General features: G+C 35.7%; 1 protein-coding gene across 9 annotated transcripts in view; it reads right to left on the bottom strand.

Moving 5' to 3' along the window:
- The window catches only part of CBLB (Cbl proto-oncogene B), a 211434-nt gene that overhangs the window by 120543 nt on the left and 68876 nt on the right, over nt 1-22015 (bottom strand). For all 9 annotated transcript variants that reach the window (XM_019742950.2, XM_019742954.2, XM_074332483.1 and 6 more), the window contains one exon: nt 6200-6346. In XM_019742950.2, the coding sequence (XP_019598509.1) occupies nt 6200-6346 (147 nt within the window). The remainder of the gene's footprint in view (nt 1-6199; nt 6347-22015) is intronic.

The following is a 22015-nucleotide window of genomic DNA, read 5'->3' as shown; positions in this document are numbered from 1 at the left end:
TCTGTACCTTTCTCTAGAGCAGAGGCGGTAACAAGTCAGTCCCCACCACAGCACTGCCCGCTGCTGAAGAGACTGCCACAGTCCTTTACTAACATGTGCAACCCAGACACCAAACCAGCTCCTCCACTGAGCAGAGCCATCCTCTAATCGCTCTAGTAAATAATTAAGTTACTTCTGTGACATTCCTTAGGCACTTTCCTAATGGGACTGAACTGACTTTAAATATTAATGTTTCAATATACTGTCTTCCTCAAATTGAATACATATTGCTTCAAGGTAGAAAATTATAATGTGGCATTTTATTTGCTTTTTGTATTTAGGATCTCATTGCAATGGGTCGAACAAAACAGACTTCTAATTTTATTTTCCTCATTGATATAAAGATACTTTGATTTTTTTAAAACAGGAAATAATAGGAGTTGACTAAATAATAACACTAAATAGCACTCCTTGAGACCCATTTCAGTTCTTTTTCTCTTTCTTTCTAGAGCTCCTGCTGCAAAGTTTCCTGGAAAGAGTCTTTAATTTGTATTATGCGACCCCTCCTTTAATTAAGTATGACTAAATTGCCCTTTCTTTGACTAGAGAGAAAACTGATCTAGTTAATATGATAGAAAAACATGTATCTCACTCACTGGAAAGGTAAAAAACAAACAAACAAACAAAAAACATTGTCCTTTGTTTCTTATTAAAAGTGAAAGGAAAATACAGGAAACCAAAGAAGGTCCATACCACTTCCCCAGGAAATCAAAGGTAGAGGTAATGAACCAAGCTCTAAATAGATCATGTTTTTCCATGGTAAGCAGGGCAGTTTCTCATATTCTACCCTACTTTTATTTAGGGATATACACAATTTTAGAAAACTAGTTATTTATTTATTTAGGCTTTTGCTTTTAGATTTCTAGGGACTACAGAATCTCCATCATACAAAGTTGAATATTAATTATATTATTTGTAGAATTAATAAATATACTCATGGGGTTTTGAGCAAGATTAAAGGTTTAAGTTGTTTCATTAGTCCACAACATAAAGTGCTTATGTGCCAGACACTGTTCTGTGTGCCTTGTAGGCAGATTTCAACTCTTTGAACCTTCACAGCAACCCCAGATAGTAGGTATTATTACTATCATCCCCATTTTATAGATGAAGAAACTGATTCATGGAGAGACCAAGTAGCTCACCTAAAGTCACCAAACTAGTAAATATTGCAGTCAGAACCTGAACACAGATGACCCCTAAGCATGCTGCTTCCCCAATTAAGCAAGTAAGTTGTGTCTCTCTCTATCTCACACATGCACATGCTCACACACATGTCTCTAGTCCTCAATTCATTTGAATTAATTGAACAACAGTTCTCGAAAGTCTAAATATGAGACATTGTGCTGAGCTTACTTCAGGAAATACAAAGACAAATAAATAGGCCTGATTTCATGGAGCTGATAGCCTAATGGGAAATAAGATAACTAGGCAAGTAATCTTAATGAAACAATGAAAATAGTAAATGTCTGAGGATAAGCAAGAGCTTACAGGAGTTTAAGAAGAGATCAAGTAATAATAGGAATAGAATCAGAAGCGAGATGAGCACTGAAAGATTAGTAATAACTTTGATGCCAGAAATTATAAACATCTTCAAGGAAGGAGCAACATGAGAAAGGACACAGAGACTTGTAACTGTTAATGTGTCAGGAAAGAGCCAAACAATCCACTTGACTAAAACACAGGGCATAAGTAAAGGCAGAGAAAACTTAAATGCTGGGAAAATATGTCATGAACTCAACCAGCAATTACTAAATCTCTGTTATGTCTACAGCACCCAAAGGACTCATTCAATAACCATTCAAAGAATGATTAAAGATTATTTTAAAAATGGAGTTAGCTTATATGAAAGCATTGGCCACAGAGTTTGACATAACTCAAATAAATGTATCTGTTTTCACTAATTTTTGGATAAAAAGTCAAGAAAGAGCTTCATAGTCGAGCTGGAAAGACCCACATAGTAAACATACATTCAATAATATATCTAAAATACAACAAGAACACAAAGCTTGGGGTAATTCAAAGTTGAATGTGTGTCAGGGCATACATTATTGAGAACAACCCAGAAAGGGGGATTTCTGAACTAGATTTGAAGAAGGGTGTCAAAATTCTGGGATGGTAGAAAAGAAAAAGAGAAGACAGGTATTCCAGGGAGAACTGTAGATTTTTTTTTTAATGTAGATAATAAAGGCACTGAAAAATCTGAGCGGAGACTAGACATCACTCATCTATCCACCCATCCATTCAATTATTCAGATGGTCTGTTAACATTTATTAGTGTCTACACATACCAGGAAATGTGCCAGGCTCTGAGAAATAACAATCAGTAAGGCACAGTCCCTGCCTTCAAGGAATCCTCCTAGTCTATTGGAAACGTGAATGTCATCGGTTCACTGTAGTCTAGTATGACAGTCATCAGCACAGGTATCTATCTGGAAGCACAGAATAGGGGTGTCCGCCTGAGATTCAGGTACTCAAAGACAGCTTCCAAAGTGGCAACACTGGGTAGGTAGGGCAAGGGAAACTGGCTTCCCACGTAGTGGGTGCAACATAGAGAAACAAACATACTAGGTAAGTCGCGGGGGGAGGAAAAAAGCACATTAGGAAATAAGTATGGAGTGCTGAGTAGTTTGTTTCTCTGAGGATGAACTGAGTACAAAGAGATGAAACTGGAAAAAATAGTCCCTAAATCGTGTCATGTTAACAAGATTTTACACTTTAACTGAGAATCAATAAGGATTCATAGAAGCACTTTAGGCAAAAAAATAAGAGAGAATGATTATGATCAGTTCTACTTTTTAGAGAGCTCACTGGTCTCACTAAGGAAAACAACTGGATAGGTTGTTACTGAAGATAGAGGGACCAGTTAGAAAGCCAGGGAAGAATTTGAACTTGAAGAACAGAACTTAAAGTAAACAAAGGGGAACAAAGGAAACATAAAATGATTCAGGTGTTAGAATTCAAGGTTCATGCTGAATTATAATTTGGTTGCAAATACATGTCTAAATCTCCCCAATGTCAAGAAGTACTTAGCACAAGTAGCCCAGTGGCTGTGACCTGACCTGCTTAGAAAAATGACTGTCATCCACAGTCTAACACATTAATGGGTCTTTATTTTTTTTAACAGCTAGTAACATATTTTTTGAGCTTCATGCTTTAAAGTTTCTAGATTATAAACTACTAACAAAGTGTGAAAATTCAGTTTGATATTGGTCTCATTTTGCAGAATTTACTTAAGACACATTTATTCAATAATGCCATTTCTCTTTTCCTACATAATTCTACTATCTCCTGGTCATCAAACTAAAAAAGCAAAAGCAGGACTCAACCATTAAACCATTCAATTAATTTGCATAAAAGTTTAACAAATACAGAACTTCCCAACCAGTTTACCATGACACATGATGTGTTAGAGCATCTTGACAGCTAGGCTTGGGTCCTAAAAAGAGAGACGGCCCCTGCCGTGACTTCAAAACAGTTGAGAAGCACAGAAATTCATCATTAGACATATGATGCCTAAAGATTATTGTCTGCTGCCTGTTTTTATAAAGTCTGAATCCTAAAATTGTCTTTAGGAGTTTTCCAAAGTCCTTTGAAAAATAGTTTTTCCCCAATTTTAATTCAATCTTAGCATTCCATTCTTGCAGACAATTCCTTTTGGGGGAAAAAAAGTCACAATAATACTCCTTAAGCTAAAAGCTGCTTTATAAAAAATCATGATATGTTTGGCTATTTTTAGTACTAACCTCTCAATGGTTCTGTTTTTGGGGAAAAAATACTGCTTTAAGATCAAAGGCACTGGTTAGGTCAAATAAAAGCATTTTCACATGCCCTCAATGTGTAGCAAAATAAATGACAGGAATGCTTCCATATAAGAACTAAGTTATATGAAAATACAAACTAGTATTAGAGCATAAGGAAGACAAAATAATTCAACCTTTTGAAAGGCTGTATCATTCATTCATTGTTCCCTCATTCAATAAAATACTGTGGAACTATAAAGTGAAAACCCATGGAGAATATAATGATGGTTTCTCCAGTGATCTATTAAAAGAATCATTAGGTTTGATGACTGTAGAAATATGTCTGAGTTCAAGAAGCAGCTTTAAATTTGGCTCTCATCCCAAAAGTGAAAATGTTAAAGAAAAATTAAGTAGCTTTCTCAAGTACATGAAGACAGGACACATAAGTACAAGGATTTGGAAGGTGGGGAGAGGACGTAATTGATACTTCAAGAATATCATTTGATTTAGTAGTGATTTAACTCATGTAGCAGTTCAACAGAAATTTCAGCCCCTTGATGTCTATGGCTATAAATAAAGGAAAATAAAGATGCTTCAAATGCATATTTCTCTGTGGCTTGAGGTGCCAGCAAAATAAGCTCTTCTCTTGAAAAATGTATGAGCACTCTTTCCATTTTTTACTGACCTCCTCATAAGCAAACCATTTTATAACTCACTAGAATTCTCAGTTTTCAAAAAGAAATACCACAATTTGTCCCACAGATTTTCTTAAAATTTTAAGATGCAGTTTATTTTAAAGGTCACCGACTGTTTGCATTAGGCTCACAATGTTAATATATGAGCTGTAACTTCAAGAAATTCTCTCAGTTCTTTCTCCCAGAACTCAGCAATGCCTTTCTGCTTTCCACTATTCACAAATATTTAATTAGTACACTTTTGGCTATTATTCTAATTCAGATGAGATTGAACCCTTTTTTAAATTCCTCATTTGTGATTGGATATTAGAGCATTACAAATAGCTAGATTTCTGGAACAGAATGTCCCCGTTGATGGCAATAATGGCATTTCCTCCTTTAGTGCCTAAAAATAATTCAGAATATATTCTACTAAGAAGTGGGAAAAATACTTGAACATTTTCAAATCCAAAACATTATGTATGTAATAAAATGTGCATTGCTCTATGTAAGTATAGTCTAATCATTGTGGTAGCTACAAACATACCACTTTCTAGAAAAAGAAAAGGAAACACAATGTTACAGTTAATTCACCAGTATCAGAGGGCTAAGACCACCAGAAATGTATACCAGTATTTTGTCTGGTTTCACCAGTTAATGTGTAAGTGTAGACTTTCAACTCCAGATTGAAAACAATAATCTATGTGTAAGCAATCACTTAATACTCAGCTGGGGTTCTGCCTACATTCAAGGACATGTTGAGGTGCTCTCTCATCAAAGGGGACTTTTAAAAGGTTACTGAAGAACAAGTTTGCCTCCAGATGCTCAGTTCTTGATCATCTTACTAAATTTTTCTAAAGTTTTGCATGGAGTCAGTGGAACTCTAACAGCTACATACAATGTCAGAGGAACAGTAGATTGGGGGTGGGGGGTTATCACTTTGTGAGGGGTGTAAATGTCTAACTATTACATTGTTTTGTACACCTGAAACTAATAATAAAAATAGTTTTGCATGTTTTATTTAAGTTATGCTGGCTTCGGACACTCAATTCCTATTATTTACTAAACTCATCTGACTTTGTCTGCACAGGAAGTCCCTAAAGGACGACATCTTTACCTACCTATTTTGTGATATGATGCAACTTTGTGATGACAATATCTTCATTTCTGTATCTTGTTTACACAGGTATACTCTCTGTGCAATGATACTAAGAAAGCCTGAATCAGGGTGCTAAGGCCTCCTCCCACCTTAATTTCAGATCTCAACCAAGCTTAAATACCACCTCCCTCAGGAAGCAGTCCCTGATTCCTAAAACTCTGAAGCAACTGTTCCTCTCTCTGAATTGTCAGAGCAATTTATTTATGCCATCTTTAAAGTATCCATTTCTGCCTCTTACTTTGTATGTGTCTTGTGTGTTGTTTATTAAATTATAAAAAGTTATGAGTTTCTCATGTGTAGAAACTCTCTTACACGTCTGCTTCTTAGAGCAAACTATTTAACTCAATGAATGTTCATGATATAAATAGATGCTGTATAATTGATATTTACTTTGCAATAACACAAAACTATTCAGTTATTGACATATACTTTTGGTGCCTAAACAGAAAAACTAGGAATCAAAACAACCAAAAACACTCAAGTACATTCTGAAAATACTAAGTAATATCTATACCATAAGGAACTGGAGGCAGGTCTAGGGTCATTCTTCAAAGAGGGATCAAAACTATAAAATGATTTTTACTTACTTGTCTCCAAAAAACTTTCTCCAGAATTCAGCAGCATCTGCTTTTGTGATACGAAAGTTATCTCCCTGAAATTGCCCATTGGGAAATATTGCTTTGATTTCTGCCAGCATGTGACTGAAGATAAGGGATAGTTTTGTGAGATTTCGCCTGTAGAGACACAAGAGGGGGAAAAATGAAGGAAAAAAATAAATATATATATGCATATGTTTTAATGGAATCATGTATTACGAAAAGTAAAATTATGTACAGTATCAACCTAGGTTTTGATGTTGATCATGAACCTTAATTTAATAAAGCACCTAAAAACAGTGTTCACAATAAATTGTACATTGAAATTCCTAACAGGATTTTCACTTATTATTAATTTATACAATCATTCAATATAAATATGAATGAGATAATGTACATGAGTTTAACGGGAGAGATGGGCACCTAATAAATTATAATCAAATATAAATGCTAAACACAAAAGAGAGTGACTATTTCAACATGGGGGAGTAAGGGAAGATTTGTCATTAGAGGAGAAACTAGGAAAATAAGTAATTGACAAATGAAAGACTTAGAATAGAGTGAAGTAAAGGGAAGGAAGAGAAGATATTATGGAGAGTAGGAATAGCATGTACAAAAGTATGGAAGTACGGAATAAAACTATTTGTATAATATCTTGGTTTAGTATGGCTAGAGAAGAGCAGAAGGGGACTAGAGGAAATGGCATGAGAAAGGAGGAAAAAGTTTTGTTGGAACATGACATAAAGAGGCATCTGAAACAATGAACAAAGTTTTTGTCAAACACACTTTCCACTCCAACCAAAAAAATCAGAGTTTCTGGTGATGGGTTCCAGATACGTGCATATTTTAGAAGATCCTTGAGCAATTCTAATGTGTTCCCCTCAGCGAGAGCTCCTGCTATAAGTAATGGGGGAGCCAAAATGGATTAAACAGACTAAGGACATAATCAAATCTCTGTTTTAGAAATAAAAAGCTATCACAGCGTGAAAAACTGGTTTGCAATGGAGGGAAATGTAGATGTTGCCTCTATTCTAATTTCCATGTGAAGTGCTGAGGATTCTGACATGATTCATATTTTAGAATAACAGTCATCATCTGCACCCCTTCCTACAATGTTAATTTCATAAGTTTACAATGTTAATTATGTTAATCAGCCCAAAACTGAAAGAGTGCTAAATAGTAAAGAACTTTTCAGTTTTGAACTGACCTTGCTTCATTATATTCCTGTTTCCTCAGAAATCATCATCACTCAATATGTCTATACACAGTCTTTCCGTTTTGAAACTTCAGTTGCTTTTCTGTGTGTGTTGAGGGGTCTGAGGGGTGGAGGTGGGGCTGCAATTAGTTTAGGAATAAAAGTAAGTAGAGAGGAAAATTAACAGAGAAAGCCTTCAAATCTGCAATATATTTAAAGCCCTACAATGTTTCAAAAGGACTTTGACACTGCAAGTTATGGTTCTTTACTTCATTTTTACTCATGTCCCTGTGTTTAATGACTCTCAAGTAACAAGCAAAAAAGCATGTTAGGTACCAAAGAGATCATATAATATGTACGTGTCATTAAAGTCAATGGGTTTCACTTTTTCTAAAAACATTTACAAAAGAAACATGTAGCTATCTACATAAGATGAATACAGAATAAATGAAGGTACTTGTGATAAAAAGTGCAAAAAGTAGGAATGAAGAGAAAGCAATAAAGTATAAAGTAATCTGCATCTCAATAACTCATCTCTATTGAGATGAATTTCCATAACCTTTATTATCTATGAGAAGATTTATGAAAAAGAGGGGTCAGAACACAGGCCTGACGTTAGTGCTTGACTGGCAATAATAAACAATCTGCAAAATCATTATCATTTTGCATAATGTTCCCTCATTTGCTTAGACTCAGCCACACTTCCGCACAACTCAGCCTAATTAAAATGTAAAACGTCTTTAATTAGTTGAATCTTTGATCTTCTCATTTATGTCAACACATCCTCATTTAGATGATGGTAGATGTAAGAAATTCAGTCTTAGGAAATGAAAAGTAAACTGCTGAACTCTATCAAAGGAAAGAATTGTGGCCAACACAAACTGCAACTGACTTTTGAAATTTGAGTTTATGGCAAAGCATAAAGTCACTTTAGAAAATCTGCAACAAATTTATTTCTATAATTAGGCAAAAGGGTTAATTTTCCACCAAACTTTCAATTGATACATACAGAAGAAAAAAGAAAAATCAAGATGGCTATAATTAGGGTGAACCAGTTGTTCCATATTTTCTGAAATGGTTGCTCTCCTTCCCCTTGCTTCTTTGTTCTTTAATCATATCCAAATGTTTTTCATTTTTTACTTGTTAGATCTAAAGTCTGAAACACTATGCCAATGATTACCCATTTTGGATATTTGATCCACAGGCTATGCAGACACTAAACTTTAAAACAAAAATAGTAACATTTTATCTTTATAATTTACTGTCCAAAAGTTCTAATAATCACTAATATCTATGTAACTAATCACTGTTTAATTATAAAATGTGTACATAGTTGAATTCTCTTGTTCCTGAAAGTTATTTGATTTTTTGCACACCTAAGGCAAAGAAAATACATATATTTTGCCTTCAGTCTTTAAAAAACTCAAATTCAAGTTGTTAAAAATATGTCAATGCAAGAGTTTTGTGTTACCTTATTTTTCACATATAACAGACTATATGTTTATTTTATATTTCATTTTTAAATACACACATACACCATACATACGGAAGTGATCATTTTGGATATCCATTATTTAAAAGATTAATTTACAGTGCTTGCAATCCATAACAAGATAGGAAAAGAATTGACAGCTAATTCTGTTAGCCGGTGTCATTTAAATTTATTATAACAAATAAGTTTTGTCTTTTACACGATTCAATGGGTTTCTTTGTTTGTTTGTTTACTGTATTTTGCTATACATTATGTGCTTTCTTTAATTCCCCACCCTACTCTGCACCCTTAGATACCCATTTAAAAAAAATTAACCTCCAATTTTGAAGGTAAATTCCAAGAATACAGTCATCTCTAACCATCTAGACATAGTAGGAAGAAAGGCGAGAGCCATACATCTTTGTAGCTGATATATTTTTTCCTATTAAGAAAATTTTCCACACTTTGCCAATTTTCCCTAAGTGCACTTGATTGCTTCTCATCAAAAGACCAATGATGATGACTGCTTAATAAGGATTTGATGCTTACTAATTAGGACTATGTTTCCATCACTGAAACTCACCTACCCCAAAACAATGAAAATAGTAAAATTCTGTCTATAAAGAAAAATCTCAATAATCTTATACATTTAATTAATTTTATAAGGAATTTTGCAATATTCTTTTAGTATAACAAATACTTTATTTTGACTAACGACTGACACAGATTTCCCATTAACCATCACAAGCTAAGCCCTTTTTAAAAATTTGTTCTGTGTGAGATTTTGGGTTATAAGAAACCATTATGGAATAAAAGTATTTTGATATACCGGGTAATCAATAAGCACTTCTGGATTTCAATATACTGGGTAAACCAATAAAGATGTTAATATTAGAGGAGACTTGAAGAATAGGAAGGGAGGGAAAGAGGAGTAAAAACGGGGGGGGGGGGAGAGAAGGAAAGTGAACTACATGAAAACCATCAAGTATGAGTAATGCATCCGCAATATCAAGAATATCACCTACGAAGCAAACTATCTCATTTATCCTGGATTCAATCACCTAACACTGTATTTCTTTAAAATGGTATGATCCAATTTCTCCAAAAGTCGTTACATTACTGCACAGAATGCAAGGTTCAACCAGAGTGAATTAACATGACTACTGAAATGATGGAACTTCACTGTTCATGAATCAGTCCTTGTAGCTTAAGGTGGCTACAGACAACATCATAAGGGAACTAGACATACACAAGGTTTGATACAGAATGACACAATCCTACTCTTAATAAATGTATCACGGAGCACGGGGCAAAAAAGACAGATTATGATGACACAATATGGTGGCAGCAATGCAACAATATAGCCATCTTGAGGTAATGAATTAAATTTGAAGAATAAAAATCAAAATTTGATTAGTAGCCTTCACTGAACATGTGGGGCACACGACGAATGTAATCTAATTAGACTGCATGTAGTTTTTTTGCATTTTCTCCATTCAAAAACACAAACAAACAACTGTGTCATAAATCAAGGAAAATAAAAAGCTTTAAATGCTGAGTTAGTGAAAAACTTTAAATGACACTTTACATCAGTGAAGTCCAAAGTCTGTGAGAATGTACTGCTTTGGGAGAAGAAAGGGGAAACCATTTTTTTTTTAATTCAAAAACTATTAATAATTCAATTCTCACATTTAAAAGCTAGAACATATTCTTAATCTTTACAAGGTGAAATAAATTCAATATAAAAAGAAACGCAGGACATAAAGAACACAAACAATGGCACTTAAAATGAAACTTACGTCCAGTTAAAGAGCAATTTCCGTTTACTGTATTTCTGATGCAGTGCCCACCAAGACAGGTTTATAGAGTTACTTCACACTGTTTTTGACCTTGGGAATACTTCAGTTCCTAAGACTCTGAGGGGACTAGGCTGGTGAAAACCTTGTCTTTCATTTCCCCCTCTGGGGAATAGACTATTATTAAGATGGATCCTGAGAACCTTACATAAAACTGGATCTTACCCATTACCCCTGCCCAAATGCTTTCAAGTTTTCAATCTGTCTAAGGGGAGTACGACATAAATGTCATAGAAGTCCAAATAACAACAAAGACTCAGTCTACCCCAGGTCATAAAAGAAGTCAGAATTGCGCACAGAAATGATCTGACCTGCAACACAGAAAGTAGGACAATTTTTCAAGCCGCTCCATGTTACCTCATAGAAATTGAACTGTTTGTTTAAAAAGGAATTTAGCAAGTGAGGTCAGTCCAAAAACTACAGTAAAATAGGTAACCAAGGAAGGTCTTTTTCTTATATTAAAGAATACATACGCCTCTATTAACAAGGCTAGGGAGGTGAAGCCCAAAATTGTGGCTGGGAAAGATGAACCCTGGACATCTCTTTGATCTCTGTGTAGTATACTCTCGAACATGGGGCCTACAAGGGTCTATTAAGAGCAAGAGGCTATCCTTCAAAACAAGGATACTGCCATCAGGTTAAATATAGTATTTGCTTTTTTAAATGCACAATTTACAAATGCCTTTCTTAAACACAACTCAAACAGGGAATATGCCTATTGTGTTCAAATGTAAGTACACTTTGACCAGTTCCCAGGAGACATTCAAAAGATATTCCACTTAATTTCTCAACTATCCTACGTTAAAGAGTTTGGCCCTGAAGTTTGATGGTCATATCCTCACTCTGCTAGTAGTCTTGAAAAAGTTACTTAACTTCTCTCTCTGAATCAGTTTCCTCATCTCTAAAAAGTTTAAATAAAAATGCCTGTCTCACTGAGTTGTTATGAGACGTAATTAAGACCTGTCGGTAAGAGCCTCACATATCTAATTTTAAAAACACTCAACAAATTACTTATTAATTCTACCTACCACTTCTGTTTAAAAGTATATTTATCATAGTAGTCTTTCTTCCATCGCTCATTAAACTGACAGCCATCTTAATGAGGTAAACTCACCATCAACTTTAGATCATCAATTACTATGGTGAGCTTTCGAAATTCCACAACGAACAACGGACAAGTATTTGATTCATCCATTCAGTCATTTAGTCCGCAAATCTTGATTGTCTGTTATATTCTAGGCTTGGATTAGGCAATGATGGTACAAAGATGAAGATGACATGAACCTACGCTGAATTAATTTAAAGGACTTAGAGATCTCCAAAGGTATAGAAAAATGTAGTGGGAATAAAGCTGAGATAGAACCAGAAAAAAGTGAGTCATCAGTGAGAGACAGAGGAGTTTATGATGTCTGGGGTGACGCAGTTCTGACCAGAGCCCTGCACTGGGTAGGTAGAGTGAAGGTGAATTAGGCTACAAATTAGGTAACTCCAAGGTTGAATGAAGCCGTTCGTGTGGATTTTAAAATCTCTTATGATTATGACAGCAGTTTGCATGAAGAAAAGGACTGTAATAAACCTTATCTCAATATATGCAATAAAGCTTCCCAAATAATTTTTTTAAATGCCACTTATTTTAACTTTGTGGCAATGCCAAAGTAGGATTAACGACATCGCTTTGATGATTTCAACAAACAGTTTTACATGGGAAATTTATTATGAGAACCCTACTACAGAATGATATGATCACTCGTACTTTCATCTGGTTTAAAAGCTTAACAATATCTACTTCAATAAAGAAAACTCTTTTGTCTTTGGTGTTAGATGTCCTTTGATTCAACCTAATCTGTAACAAGTATCATTTGTAAAGATAAATCTTACAAATATAGACCAGCCTATAACTTGAAAGAGAAAAGAAAACGAATCTACTCCTACAGTCCTTTTTATTTAAGATAAAATACAATGAAAGTTCTGTGAACTAAGGGGAAAGTAATAATAGGTATGTCATTCACATAGAAGCAACCAGAAGATAGAACTTTATTTTGTTTGATTTTGTTAGGTTCTTTTCCAAAGAAATAGAAACATTCGAAGTTTAAACTATATTCTTATGACCTTGAGTAATTTGAGAGAAGAGTGTCATCAACAAACAAAACAAACTTGACCTTGAAACATTATTTTTAAATCTAGATTCACTTTTTTTCTTTGAAATTTCCACTAGGCCACCATAAAAATAAAAATAAAAATAAAAATAAAAATAAAAAAAACATGTACTAAAATAAGAATCTGAATTATGACAATTAGTGAGTATTCACTGCTTCTAATGGAAAATCCTTAATTATCTTTTAGTTGTTACATCCCTAATCCACTATTTTAATTTTTATCATATTTGACACTTCTAGGATGGCCTTTGTTAGGTTTTTACTCAAATAATACAGTTTAAAATTCTTCCAAGATAATATTTTATTCAAGGACTTCTACTTTCCATGGGACCAAGATACCTTTCCACTACTTCTCACACCAGTTCTCAGTGCTTCCCTCAAGCTATCTGAATGGTCTGCATTTCCTGATCCACACCTCAAGTTAATCCATCTCTTCCTCCTCTCTGATCCATAGCTCTATACCTCAGCCTGTTTAACTTTCACCTGCACCAGTTTTATGTCCAAGTACTCCCGTGGCATCATTTCCATACCCCTTCCCCAGGTGATCTATCAGGCTCTCAAATGTCACACCACTCCTGCCATTTCACATTACCTGCCACAGCATAACGGTTTCTCTGAAGAGTATCACGGTTATTTTATATGCACATTGCACCGTATTTCTATCAAAGCAAAAGTCTTTGTTGGAGAAAAAAAAGTCTAACTTTACCTGTAATGGCTTCTTAATCATAACAGATATTCAACAAATGTTAATGTCAAGGACTATGAAAATATTTAAAGAACTATAAATAGGAAAGGATTTTCTGACAACAAATCAGTCCTAATGAACAAATAGATAGGAACGGTACCTTGTCTCATTAGGGAGACCACCTCAGGGAAGATGTAGATGCCTGACCACTGCACTGTACACCTGAAGCTGAAGCTGAACAATAATGAATGTCAACTACAATTTTTTTTATATATATATATATATATATATATACACACACATACACACACACACACACACATATCTATATCTGTATCTATATCTATCTATCTATATATGTATATTGTTACAGGAAGCGGAGTACAGCATTAGGAATAGAGACAGTGGAAATGTAATGGCTGTGTGTGATGTCAGAGGGGGAGTGGATGGGGGAGGGGGTTGTCACTGTGCGAGGGATATAAAAGATAAATGTCTAACTATTACATTGTTTTCTGCACCTGAAACTAATTTTAAAAAAAATCTCTGCTGAAGTTTAAACAAAAAGGAAAAAACACAGTTTATAGAAACTATGTATGCAGTAAGGCATCAACTTTCTAAACCTTGATGAGGAATTTTAACAAAAACCGTTTGAATAGACAATTGAAAATACCATGTTTGACTCTAAATTAGAGGGGGGAAAAGTCTCTGTCCTGTGAGTTCTGAGATCTTTCTTTTCTTTCCCATTTTTTTCAAAAATTTTACTTGTGAATGGCAAAATATAATATCAGTAGGCTAAAGGAAATTAATGCTACATTCCCCATGAGCAGTTTCCAGAAACTCTAGTAAACTGAACACATTTGTCGTATTTCCTGAGGAAGCATAACATCGTTTCCCATCACACTATCTGTTCCCTGACAGTTACATCCTTCTTTTAGCTCTGGAAATTTTTCTCATTGATACCTTTTTCCAACTTCAATCCTGCTCTCTTGGACTGGAGCAAGTAAAAGACAAATAAGCCACAGAAGGAAGAAAGCTAGCTCATCACTCGGGGGCTCATGTTTATGTTACTGACAGAAGAAAACTAAAATCATGAGATTTATTCCACATCTTCCCCTGGGGTAAAAATCATCTTTATTCATATGGTAGGGCAAATATAAAAATAAAAACAAATGCAATTTGGCCAAGACATTCTCATTTATTTTGGGTATAATCTGGTATGTATACCACATCATAGTGTTTTATGTGTATGTGCACACCACGTAATAAAAGTGTGGAGAAAAGCAGGATAACAAATAGTATGCCAGTACAGTATCAGTTCTATTAAAAAGCTAAATATCACATTATAGATAAATAGAAACAAACATTGGCTATATACAAAAATAAAAAACAATAATCTCTGGATGGTTTATAATTTATCTCTTCATTTTTTTCTTGAAATTTTCTTATATTCAACAAGAAACAAAAATGTCATTGAAAAGCCATTATATTGATTTTCTCAGGCAAACTTATGGTGTGTCTGTGGAACAGTAAATAGATTTCCAGACACCGCGCCCCCACATCCTCTGACAGGCCCCCCCTGATATCCAGGCAGGCTGCTTGGGCTAAGTTGAGAAGGCATCTCTGGACCCCAGACCATTTACTTAACTATTAATTCCCAATTTTCTCCAAAGGATTAGCCTTTCCTCTATAGTACATTCACCAGTGGCACACGAGTATTTTTCCAAATCCTTCCCTAAAAGAAGGACTCAATTATAATTTCACATTTTTAGAATAAAATAAAGCAGGGAATACAAAGATCAAACAGTCCAGGAACTACTTAAATAAAATGAAGAGTCTAATTCTAATGGGCGACTTTATCTCCTATCTTTATAATAGTCTCCTAAAAAATGCAACTCAAGTTGAATTATTTTTAGGAGCAAGAACGTCCCTGATAGTTATATAGATAAATCAGCACATCACATATATCCTTTGTCATACAACAGCATAAAAGAAATTTATAGTCACACATGAGCAGAGGATTCAATTGCCCACATTTTTCTTCAGGTTACCAGGTATATGACATGTATGTATGATAATGGTTCAAGAGAAAGGAGTAATTTAGATGTCTATGGCCCCATAGAGAAATGCTGTGTGTTTTTTTTGTGTGTTTTTTTGTTTTTTTTGGGGGGGTTGTTTGTTTGTTTTTAAGCAGTAAGATTATATTGATACTTTTTTCCTTTCAAAATGAAAAACAGAAAGGTAAAGCAATCACAGAAAAACATGGCTGTAATAATTTACCAGTTGTTAGCAGTAAAATTTTCCCAGGAACACTACAAAATTCTTAAACTTTCTGAATACAGCAACAACAAGAAACATATTTTTAAAAAATAGATCTAAGATTTTCTTAAACTGGCAAAAGTTAAACTGGATGTAACTTATTCTGTAGGTGAGTGGTGGGTATAGCGCCTTTCTAGATGAGTGCACTCGTTTCTACATTTCCAACAAAAAGCCTCATGAAAGAAACACAGGTATATAGTGGTGGAGAACATGGCACTGGTAGCACAGAGTTCTAGACCCAACTCTACCTGTCTGATTACTCCCTGTTGTGAGAATGAACTGAAAGCTGCTCTTATCCGAAGTTTGTCCTCTATAACACGACTTGATTGTGTACCTAAGTTCTGAGGTCCCATAACACTCTACGGCACTATCATCACTTTTACTCCAGCCAGTATGAGGTGATTAGATGGGTCTGGCACTAAAAGTCCACGTGCTTTAGGCAAAAATTGTGGATCCAGTTCACAACCTGCAACTATATGTAAGTATAACATGCTATATAGCATCTTCAATTTCCAGACATTCCTCAATATGCCTCAGTCTGAGACTGCAGAAATCCTGAAGTCAGGATACAAAAAGCTAACATAGAAAACTGAAATTATAGTAAGTATAAAAACTCATTAGTATATTTGGAAGCCTTGATTTTTATTTTGCTCTTTACCATAATAGGCATCTCTTACATTTATTTTTCTTTTTCCAACAAAGAAAAATCCTTGAATAACATCAGCTCTCAAAACAAAGAAAACCACAAAGCAGCAGAAATTTTTAAAAATCATAATAAAAGGCAATTTAAAAGCTCTGTGTTTAATGTTAATGAATAGTAAACACCAGAATATTAAAACCATATGAAAAATGCAGACTACTAGAAGAGAGTATCCCCGTTGGGAAACTTAAGGTTTAGAAAGTAGGTTTTATTTATTTGTTCTTGGTAAGGAAATGTGCTAATATGTGTAGTAGGCATAGGATACTATCAGGTTGAAGAATTTTTAACTTTCATCTCAACCAAGAGTTTAGAAATATCCAAATTTAGGGAGACTGTTATGTTTACCACATGATGGCTAATCAATAATATGAAACAAATCCCTTAACTATTTCAGTCTGTGGGAATAACCCACATCAATAAAACCACCCATCAGATACTGGCTTTAAAGTAGAAAGACAAATACATCTAATCTGCCTACATATACCCTGAAGGCAACATATTACTATAGTAAAAAGCTGGAGCTCCAGAGTCAAACTGGAGCTTAAACCACTTAGGAACTGGATAATCTTTGGTACTAAATTAACCTAAACTTTAGTTTCCTCCTCTCTAAAGTATGAATTACAGCAGTACTTATCTCAGAGGATACATGGAGGATGACAGATGACCCCAAAATGTATGCAGCTCTTCCCAGCATGGAGTGGAGTCTATTTCCTCTCCCCTTGTATCTGGGCCAGGCTGTGCCTTGCTTTGATCAACAGGATGTGGTAGAAATGACATGGTATCAATTCTGAGGCTAGGCCTGATGAGATCTGCAGTTTCTGCCTTTACATCTTAGAAAACACCCTTGGAATTTAGTTGCCATGCTGTGAGGAAGCCCAAGCAGTCATGCAAGAAAGCCTCTAGTGATTCCCCAACTGCAAGACAGCAGCAGATGTTGAGTGAGGCCACTAGACTCTCTGGCTCAGTACCCTAGCCAACAACACATAAAGTAGAAGCTGCACTCAACCAAGAGAGGTTGCAACAAGAAATCTGGACTGTACTAATTATAAAGCAGCCTACTACTACAATGAATTCCCCAAACATATTTATTTATATAACCACACAACTAACTGAGCTGCGAAAATACCATTAGGCTAATCACTGATTGCTACTGACAACAAACTTAATTTCTACAAGTCTCAAATGCTCAAAGGGAGAGAATCCCCTTAACATCATATGTAAAATGTAAGCAAAAACCTGTAATGTTTATAGACTTTGTGGAAGTCTTTTAATTGAGCCGCCATTTAAACCACATGTTTTCTGAAGACAATTTAACATAACTACAGTTGACACATGTCTAGATAAGAAATCATTCTGGATGTTGGCTTGTCTAGTTCTATTCACCCGGTCTCTGTTTAAAAGCCAAACACTATTAATAATCCCTTACTTATCAATGCTGAAGTATACATACTGATTTTTTAGCATAATTCTTCTAGCGCCCAGCTGCACCTAAACCATCGTTATAATAATTTTGAGAAGACATTTTAAAATACTGCTGAAGAGATCATTGCACCTGTCTACCCATGTAAATTCTTCTAAGTGACATGGTTGTTCTATAGCTGTATTGCTATATCTATACTTGTAGGATTTAATTTATACAATAAGCATAAGAATCAATCTTTATGCCACTCCTGGAGATACCTATCATTTAAAACTTAATAGTAATAAGAAAATCCAAACATTTTTTTTAAAGCCATTTTTAATATTCAGGTAAACACCAGAATAAGGGGAGAAGGATCGTGTAATAACATATAAATTTTATTTCCTGCTTAATCAAGTAAAGGAATTAAATATGGGAAAAAGAAAAGCTACAAATAATCCACAGAGATCAGGCTATAAAAGCAATTACCAGTTAATCTTTTCATTTCCTGACATACCTTACCCCCTGATGCAGCTCGCTGTCTAAAAGTCTAGCTTGCTTGCACAAATGTCAGTTCTCCCTGTTTTTCAGAACGATTTTATATGCACAGAAATAGTGCTCTACATATATAGAATGCCAGTGACTTTAAATAAAATTTATTCACTCAACAAATATCTTCTGAGGCTCTGCTATGATCTGCCACTATGGTAAGTAACGGGGACAGTAAGATGAAAACCAGTTACATCCCTGCCCTTTGGGAGTTTATCATGTAAGTGGGTAATTACATATAAAAACACAATTATAACACAGTGTAACTGTATAACTAAGGTACATTCAGTGTGCTTCAGGAATGCAGGAGCTAAAGAAAAGTGCTCAACTCTGGGACTCCTAAATAAAGTTCAGAGAGGCAGTGGAAAGGCAGAAGAACACGCCAGAGCAAAAGCAGCAAGTGTGTTTGACAAAGACATGTAGCTGTAGATCAGTCTGGAAACATGACAGACTGCAGGGTCAGAAGTGACTTGTACTCAGGGAAGAGGCAGATAGGGTAGCAAGACCACACGGTAGATACGAAACTGCCTCCCTGTGCAGCAGGCCTGCCCATTCCCCCAGCACAGGCTCACCATCTACCCGGCAGCTCAAGGATGCAGAGGCCGTCATGGCCAAACCTGATCCCCCCAGGGAGGACTGCATGTAGGGGCAGTTTGAAAAAGAAAACCAATTTCAATCAAATGTATCACAAGGTATAATTTAATAACCAGGAATTCTTAGAGCTTCATCCAAATTTAAAAGCTTTTGTTGAAGTTTTCCCTATTGTAAGATAATAATTGAATTTTGAGGGTTCCTTCCCTATACCCTTGATGGAATATAATCTAGATTTAACAAATTGAGAAAACAATAGCACACAGAGAGAAATGCACCAGAAGCCTATGTCTCAGAAGCAGATGTTGTACTTTGGCAGACTCTCAGCCCCTGGTGTATTACCATTTGAAACAGACACAGAGATCACATTGTGATGCACAGCTGAAAAGATGTGTTTCCATTTCAAAATACCACAGTAATTCCCTCACTTCCAGAAATGATTCACCAGATAAATATTTAGTGTAGTAAAGAAATGTACCATTTTCCACGGTCTAAAATAGAATAGTCAATATGGCCAACCCCAAACACCACATTATCAATAACCAATCCAACACCATGCCCCCAAGTGACAATCTTGTACATAATTCCCTGGGTAGGAGAGTGCCAAAACTCTCAAGAATAAAACCCGTTTGATTCCACTGAGTGCACTGTAATCTGCTCTTTAAAAATGGACCGTAGTTAAGCAATACATTTTTCCATTAAGTTTTATGGAGCCTGATGTATTTCCTGTGTCAAAATCTGCCACAAAAATCTGTTTCTCAGACATCTGTTCGGTGTAACGCACATATGAATTTGGTACTGCATGATATGTCTGCAAATAGCAGTACGTACACTAGCATTTATTTTCGGATCAGAAAGAATTTCCAGTATGTTGATTGGTGGATTTAATTTAGATTCTATTGATATCTATTATTTATTATTGTTCTTCCCATAGTTCACACACACACACACACACACACACACACACACACACACAACACAGAATAGTTAAGTATATCTTTTTCATTGTCAATAGTATTTTCATAGTCAAGTGTAAAGAAAGAAAGACTAAACATGAATGAGAATGAGTGACAATATTTACTTTGTGGGCCTTAGATTTCAATTTGGCACTCAAGATCTAGGGCAAGAACAACAATAAATGTTTAATAATTAAACTGAAAATTCGATCCATGAACCAGCAACATAAACATCACTTCATGGTTGTTAAAAATGCAAAATCCCAGGCCCTACCCCAGAACTACTGAATCATACTCTGCACGTTAATGCAGATTAATAGATTTAGGTGATTCACATGCATGTTTAAACAGCTGAAAACCACTGGTTTAGCAGGAACCTCAAAAGATCTTTCACTTGACACTGTTCTGCCTCTAGGTAAAACTGCGTGTAAAACAGCCCCAAGATCTAAGCACCTAGTTAAAGATTTGTGGAAGATTCCACTCTGCTGTCCGAAACCACCCATCTTTCCATCCCTCTCATGACCTCATCCATGTACTGGGAGTCAGCTACATCACACGGGGTTGAAACATCATTGTTTTAGAACAATTTAGCTTCTCTTTCAGGACAGACCTCAAAGGCAACTAGTGACGGGGCTTCCATTTGTCAACCTTCTTGCTCAACAACCCTACAGAACTAACAACTAGTCCTTGATGACCCAGTCCTGGGACAGTCTGTACTTTCCATATTTGTAAATTATCAACATTAGACTGATAATAACCTCATCACCACACCCCAGTTCAGCCCTACATCTCTATCCTGGAGAAGAGCTCATTTCTGCTGATTGGTTAATGCATTGCCAGAGGTCAGAGAGAGGGCTTGGTTCCTCCTACTACAGGAAATAGAAGACGACCACACACATCACCAGTTCAGTTAAGTGCGGCTCACCCATGTCTAATTTGAGCAAGGAGCACATTAGTTTCCCTTCAATAATCTCCCTCAATCATCAATATCCTTTCAGATTCCCAAATGCAAGCCATCCTTCTACTAGATTTGGTTCTATCCTTAAGAACAGCAGAGGGATGGGGCTGGGGGAGAGTAAGACCTGCCAGCTGAGATATAAAAAAAATATCTTCTGCAAATGCTGCAAAGGTGCTTTCTCCACCTAAAACTGATTTTTCCAACTGCTATATCTCTCTCTCTAACTTAATAATCAAAGAGCTATCAGGGCTTCCCTGCTCACCCACCAGCATAAATATCCTTGAAAAATGTCAAAGAGGCCCAACTAATTTTATCACAAGAAACTCTATCTAATCAAAGAGAAAGATCTTGGTGCAGCCTGTGCTGGAGTGAGAACACACCACCAGAAGCTGGAGCTGGGCCAGGGAGAGGGGAAGCTTGAAAGGGGCGGCGGCAGAACCCTACGGGCAATGCTGCTCCATTCTGGCACCTGAGAGAAGGAAAGTGAAAGGCAGGAAGAGACTCTCTTGGCAAAGCATACAGGCATGCCCAACACGAGAGGCAGCTCAGAGTCATAAATCAAGGGTAAAACTAAGAGGCTCTGAAAAACTGATACAGAGAAGCCAGCTTTGCTATATAAAAGGACTGATGGAGGTAGGTGTCCTATAAACCACTGGTTTCCAAATTCTTTCATTTAAAAGACCTTGAAATGGGGAACAACAAAAACAGGGAAAACTAACATAGGATTGCAAAAGGGCATTAACACAAAACCAATCATCTATTTGACATTAAGGAATGTTTTCACACCACAAGAACAAGAGGGAACACAATTTCGGGGGGGGGGGGGAAGGTACTGTATTAAATTGAATAAATTTTACTTCATGAAGGACTCACTAAAATGCCTGCTATAACTTCCAGTTCTCAGCCATGGACAGGTCTGAGGGAAAGTTCAGAAAAATCACAGGGAGTATAGCAGTTTTACCCTGCAGTAACTCT

Source organism: Rhinolophus sinicus, linkage group LG01 (assembly GCF_036562045.2).
Source record: "Rhinolophus sinicus isolate RSC01 linkage group LG01, ASM3656204v1, whole genome shotgun sequence".
Lineage (NCBI taxonomy): Eukaryota > Metazoa > Chordata > Mammalia > Chiroptera > Rhinolophidae > Rhinolophus > Rhinolophus sinicus.
The sequence above is the reverse complement of the archived record's forward strand: the minus strand, read 5'-3'. Positions and strand labels throughout refer to the sequence as shown.